This window comes from Ruditapes philippinarum, unplaced genomic scaffold (genome assembly GCF_026571515.1).
Source record: "Ruditapes philippinarum isolate M1 unplaced genomic scaffold, ASM2657151v2 ctg12950_1_1_1_1, whole genome shotgun sequence".
Classification (NCBI taxonomy): Eukaryota; Metazoa; Mollusca; class Bivalvia; order Venerida; family Veneridae; genus Ruditapes; species Ruditapes philippinarum.
Window position 1 is genome coordinate 19,051 of NW_026852270.1, and position 7,119 is coordinate 26,169.

The window sequence follows — 7,119 nt, forward strand, 5'->3', positions numbered from 1 at the left end:
GTCTGTACATGTAGTTTATGTGATGTTTGGAATCACATTTCAATTATTTGTATAATAGTTTTATTTCTTCACAAAAATTCAAAATAAGCAAAAATAAAGTTGTTTTAGATGACTTGTATACTTAAGTACTTTAGTTTGCTGCTTGCAGGGCTTTATTTCACAGGTTGGGGAAGCAGCCTTGCCCATAATTTTGGTGAAAAATTACACAGTAAATTTGCAAATGGGGAAGAAAAAACTTCAATTCAATTTTTGGGGAAAACTGCATGAGTTTAGAGAATTTTTCTTTGCCGAAGCAGCCCTATAACGGCCCCTACTACAGAAGGAAAAAGCCCTGGCTTGATGTCTTGACGACTCTTAATTACATGACAATTATGCCCCTACATCTTTCTGTAAATTTTTTTATTAATGGGTGGTAATAAAACATTATATTAATATTTGGTGTCATTGCAATAGCATTTAGATATATGACCAATTTTTTTAAAGAATAATCTCTTTTGTTTTAATTAAAAAACATAGTAAACAGTATTGTCAGTGACCTAGCGTGATTGCAATGAGATATCTAATTCAATTATTCTATTTGAAAGACGCTGGTTTAAACAATTATTTTAAGAAATAATAAAAAAAAAATTCAGTTAAACAATTAAAGAGCCATATACAAAATAACACTCACTGAAACTTTACTTTTAGCAACATTTACTTAAAAAACTTAACAGGATTTTTTTTTCAACTTTTATCTGTAACATTTCAGATTCACCAGTTCATTGCGTCGCATGCTAGATGCTTCCAGTACAACTGCAAAAGAAGAATTGCAAAGCTTTATTCCTAGGGTTCCAGGTACGAGTCCACATTGCACATTTGTTCCTATTGTGACATTTGGCGCTAAGTAACATGGGGTTAATGGTAGCATAGCTCATATTCAGTTTACAATTGGTATCTTAACTATTTTGAGAAAGTAATTTCATTGTTTTAGGCTGATAACTATTATGGATGATAATGCGGCAGGGTGACATTCTGTTGCTTAATAGATTTAGAATGCTTAAAGCCTTCCAGGATCCCTGGCTGCTCACTATCTTAGGACCCTGGTAGTTTATAGATTTCAACTGTTGTACTTTATTTTGATAAATTGTTTAGAATGTCTACATTTTATGAACTTAAATTAAGCATACATGTATATAAAGGTTTACATGTGATGTTATGGAACGCCATAGCTGCCTTATATAGACACTTCCAAAGTGGTCATGTCCTTTTGACAGATAGTGGTGTGGTTCTCATAAATGGTTATGTGGTTTTAATAAATGTGATGTCGTTGTAATAGATGGTCCTGTAGTTTAAATAAATTGTCCTGAGGTTTTTTAAAATGGTTATGTCGTTTTGAAAGATGGTGCTGTAGTTAATATAAATGGTGATGTGGATTAAATGGAGCTGTGGTTTTGATAAATGGTTATGTCGTTTTGACAGATGATGCTGTGGATTTAATAAATGGTGCTGTGGTTTTGATAAATGGTTATGTCGTTTTGACAGATGGTGCTGTGGATTTAATAAATGGTGCTGTGGTTTTGATAAATGGTTATGTCGTTTTGACCGATGGTGCTGTGGATTTAATAAACGGTCCTGTGGTTTTTATAAATGGTAATGTCGTTTTGACAGATGGTGCTGTAGTTTGAATAAATGGTGTTGTGGACTTAATAAGTTGTGCTGTGGTTTTGATAAATGGTTATGTCGTTTTGAAAGATGGTGCTGTAGTTAAAATAAATGGTGCTGTGGATTTAATAAATGGTGCTGTGGTTTTTATAAATGGTTATGTCGTTTTGACAGATGGTGCTGTAGTTTGAATAAATGGTGTTGTGGACTTAATAAGTTGTGCTGTGGTTTTGATAAATGGTTGAGTCGTTTTGAAAGATGGTGCTGTAGTTTAAATAAATGGTGCTGTGGATTTAATAAGTGGTGCTGTGGTTTTTATAAATGGTTATGTCGTTTTGACAGATGGTGCTGTAGTTTGAATAAATGGTGTTGTGGATTTAATAAGTGGTGCTGTGGTTTTTATAAATGGTTATGTTGTTTTGACAGATTCTGTTGTAGTTTAAGTAAATGGTGCTGTGGTTTTGATAAATGGTAATGTCGTTTTGACAGATGGTGCTGTAGTTTAAGTAAATGGTGCTGTTGTTTTGATAAATGGTAGTGTAAGTATGTATATGGCGCTGTTGTTTTGATAAATGGTGCTGTGGTAATGATAAATGGTGATGTCGGTTTGATATATGGTGGTGTCACTTTGGTACCTGGTAGTGTCATTTTATATATGGTGCTGTTATTTTTATAAATGGTGATACTATTTTGATATATGGTGATGTTCTATTTTTAAATTTTGGAGCAAAAGGCTTTTCAGCGTTGGTTACACGTTACCTAAGGCTATTTTTAGCCTGTCACATGTCCAAAATTTTCTTGGCGATGAGGGCGACTGTTGCCTACTTCAACCCCCCCCCCCCCCCCCCCCCCCCAAAAAAAAAAAAACAGAAGAGGGCACGTCCCCTTTATGTACTATTTTGATGGGGGCGGCGCAGAAAAAATGGTCACTTTTTTAACAACATTTCTCAAACGAAAAACAGTGTCTAGGGCCTAAATAGGGCATTTTTTCACTGTTTAAGGCCTCAAAAAGGGGAGGGGTCTACAAGCCGTCAAACACGTCTATATGAGGTAAAGGGCTAAAGGAGGTTTCGCCATATTTTTCTCAGAAATAAGTAAATGACCATCTCCACAGTTCAGAAAGACATCACCATGTACAAAAATCACAGCACCATGTATAAAATGACAACACCATATATCAAAACAGTATAACCATATACCAAATGGCATAACAACATTTCAAAACGACATTACCATTTATCAAAAACACAGAACTATTGATTAAAACCATCTCACCATTTCTCATATCAATAGCACGGTCTATTGAAACGACATAACCATTTAGAAAAATTACAGCACCATCTAACAAATCGACATAATCATTTATCAAAATTACAGCACCATCTAACAAAACGACATAACCATTTATCAAAATTACAGTACCATATGTAAATACCACAGGACCATCTTACAAAACGACATAACCATTAATCAAAATTACTGCACCATCTGTAACAACCATTGCATCAACTAAAAGAACGACCTAACAATTTATCAAATCCACAGCACCATCTTGCAAAACGACATAACCATTTATAAAAATTACAGCACCATCTATAACAACCATAGCATCAACTAAAAGAACGACCTAACCATTTATCAAATCGGCAGCACCATCTAACAAAACGACATAACCATTTATCAAAATTACAGCACAATCTAACAAATCAACATAACCATTTATCAAAATTACAGCACCATCTATAACAACCACAGCACCATCTAACAAAACGAGATAACCATTTATCAAAATTACAGCACAATCTAACAAATCAACATAACCATTTATCAAAATTACAGCACCATCTATAACAACCACAGCACCATCTAACAAAACGACATAACCATTTATCAAAATTACAGCACCATCTAACAAATCGACATAACCATTTATCAAAATTACAGCACCATCTATAACAACCACAGCACCATCTAACAAAACGACATAACCATTTATCAAAATAACAGCACCATCTATAACAACCACAGCACCATCTAACAAAACGACATAACCATTTATCAAAATTACAGCACTATCTATAACAACCACAGCACCATCTAACAAAAGGAGATAACCATTTATCAAAATAACAGCACCATATATAACAACCAAAGCACCATCTAACAAAACGACATAACCATTTATCAAAATTACAGCATCATCTATAACAACCATAGCATCAACTAAAAGAACGACCTAACCATTTATCAAATCGACAGCACCATCTAACAAAACGACATAACCATTTATCAAAATAACAGCACCTTCTATAAAAACCACAGCACCATCTTACAAAACGAGATAACCATTTATCAAATTCACAGCACCGTCTTTTAACATGACTGCACCATATATCTAAATTACATCACCATCTATTTGAACGACATCACCATATATGAAAATAACATCACCATCTATCAAAACCATAGCACCATCTATAGAAACGACATCATCATTTATCCAAAGGACATCACAACTTGATAAAAGTAAATATAAGGCAGTTATGGCGTTCCATATGATGTAACATGAAACTATTTTTGATGATAGAATTTAGCAACAGTGGTAGTGGGAAACAATGTCTGGTCTCCAGGGCCGACCAGAAGATGTAATAGAGCTGTGGACAAGGAATGGACCATCTCAGATTGAGTTGTTGTCTGGAGATATAACACAGTTATCAAAAGATGACATGGTGGATATTGTCATGGTCTCTGCATTTACTGGTATGTTTTACTTGCGTCAGAAACCTTAAAAATGGTTAAGTCACAGATAAAAAATTTTATTTCACATTTACAATGAGTGATATTTGTTTGAAGCCCTTAAATGTATTTGTATTTTATATCGTTATCGAAAAAAAATGTTGTCACTGGACATTAAATGCAAAATATATAGTTCTTACACACCAGGTTAGCCCCCTCATTGACCATGGAAATTTTGCAGGAACCTGTAACAATTATAATGTAAGGTGACACCCTTTACAGACAATTGATAAAACTATATTGTTTCCCAATGAAATAGTTAGACAGTTCGTGAGTAAGATTTTGTTAATGTTTAAAAGGTAATTAGTATACTGGATGTCATATTATCCTGCATGCTAATAAGTGTAACGTTTTAAGGCACGCAAACCCTATCGGTGAAAAGCTATCTACCCACTGAGAGTGGTTTGTGTCCTTATATACGGGAACTATTCCCTTATGTTAATTCAACAACTGAAGTATTCGCATATTATCATGCTCATTATGATGTTCTTCCAACGCTGTTACATTACTTTCCCCTCTGAGAAGACTCTTGTCCCTAGACTTGGCCTGGGAAATCTGTGGGTACGACAACTCCAGTCCGGCAGTTGTCTACATCCCCTACACTGGCCACCGTTTGTAACATTTTTAAGGCACACAAACCTTACAAAGCTTACTTTTCACTGACAGGGTTTGTGTGCCTTAAAAACGTTACAAATGGTGGCCAAATGTAATGTTTTGAAGGCACACAAACCCTGTCGGTGAAAAGCTAGCTCATGACCGAGAGTGGTTTATGCCCTTATATATTGGATCTTTTTTTATGTGAATCACCTTTAGTTTTTCGTATATTATAATGCTCATTATGGGTATTATGACGTTCTACCAGCGTCGTTACATAAGCATATGAGCCGCGTCATGAAAAAACCAACGTGATGCGTTTGCGACCAGCATGAATTCAGACCAGCCTGTTCAGTCTGATCAGGATCCATGCTATTTGCTTACCAACCCTTTTACAAGTAGATAAGCTGATAGTGAACAGCATGCCGATCCTGATCCATGCTGGTTGCAAACACACTATGTTGGTTTTGACATGACACTGCTCATAATATGGCTGAGCAGATGTTATGAGAATGCTGAGATATGATAATTTCCTGATTATTTTGTTTATTTTGTTTATTTTGTAAACATACATGTATAAGTGAAAAACAATTTTTCATCTTCAATTTTTTACAATATATTTTGCTAACATTTTTGTTTATTACATTTATAATTCACCTACCATAAATACATGTGGAGGTTTAAAACGAATTTGAAATGATAAAAGATATTAATGTGCTAATTATTATTTTGTATATTGTCAGTAGGTGTATTGTCAATTTTGTATCATCTTCCTGTAATAATGTTTATGTATTCTTATTTTTGTATGGGCAAGCAGCCTATAAGTAATTATATAATATTAAACCTTGATTCTGAATTGTGATATTGATGTATTTATTGTTTGAGCATGAAGCTGTAATGAATGATATGGGCTTTATTTACAGATTATTATCTTTTGCTTATAAAATTATCTTACAGGTGATTATGCACCTATGTCTGGTACAGTTCTTGGGTCACTTAAAAAACACCTAGGGATTAACGTAATGAAATTATCAATGGACAAAGAATTGGACTTACGAGCTCTCTTCTCATGCTGGCTGTCAAAACCTATTACAGAAACTAGCTCCCCGTTCAAGAAGCTTCTTTGCTTTGAAAAGTAAGTTCTCCTGTTACTGGTTATAACAAACTTTTAACTGAATATGTAACAAGTTGTTTTTTTTGCATATTTTACCAACCAAATATCTTTATCAATATATAAGTCTGGATATTACCCGGAATAACCTTAAATGCCTACTGCTAAGAAGCGGCAGCGTATAGGGATCACTTCTCTGTTGTCTGTCTGTCTGTCTGTCTGTCTGTCTGTCACAAAAAAGTGTACAGACTAATCTTCAGAAACATCTGGTGCAATTTCATTCAAATGATCAGTACCAAGTCTTGTTGTACATATTGTCTGCTTTTTCTGGTTAAAAACAAGGAAATTATATATTGTCATAATTATGCTGTTAGTCTTTAACCCTTTCGCTGCCAGAGGGTTATTTATTTATTGATTACCTATTTGCCAGAAGGTTTTGTAAGAAATTAATATATTATTAATTAATATAATTACATACATGTGAACCCTCCCACTTTAGGCGGGAGACTCCCACTTTTTTCAGCCATATTTTCAATTTTTTTTTCTTAAAATAAGGGGTATTTTCACAAAATAAAGAAATCTCCCTATTTTTGATGTCAGAACTTCCTTCTTTGTTTATTGCAAATTCTAAAATCTCCCTCTTTTTGATGAAAAATCTCCCACTTGATCATTGAAAAAAGTTCACATGTATGTAATTATTATTATTTGTTATTAGTATTATAATAATTATATATGTTTCCAAATTTTCTAGTGTATAATAATTATTGTCGATGGTATAATTATCTTTATATTTATTATTATTATTATTATTATAATTATTATTATTATAATTATTATAGAAATGGCAAAAGCCGTCCATATGGCAAATACGCTGAAAATAATAGGGAAGGCATATGCCATCCCTATGGCAGTGAAAGGGTTAAGATAAATATTAAAAATCTTAATTGATCAATAATAAATTGTTTGTATTTTAGGAG

General features: G+C 33.7%; 1 protein-coding gene across 1 annotated transcript; it reads left to right on the top strand.

Moving 5' to 3' along the window:
* Positions 1 to 754: 754 nt before the first annotated feature.
* On the top strand, positions 755 to 6,166 carry LOC132755078 (uncharacterized; the record flags this gene model as incomplete). Its single annotated transcript, XM_060745878.1, has 3 exons — positions 755 to 834; positions 4,236 to 4,401; positions 5,989 to 6,166. Coding segments are annotated over exons 2-3 (323 nt in total), but the record flags the coding sequence as incomplete, so codon positions are not given.
* Between the last annotated feature and the right edge of the window lie 953 nt (positions 6,167 to 7,119).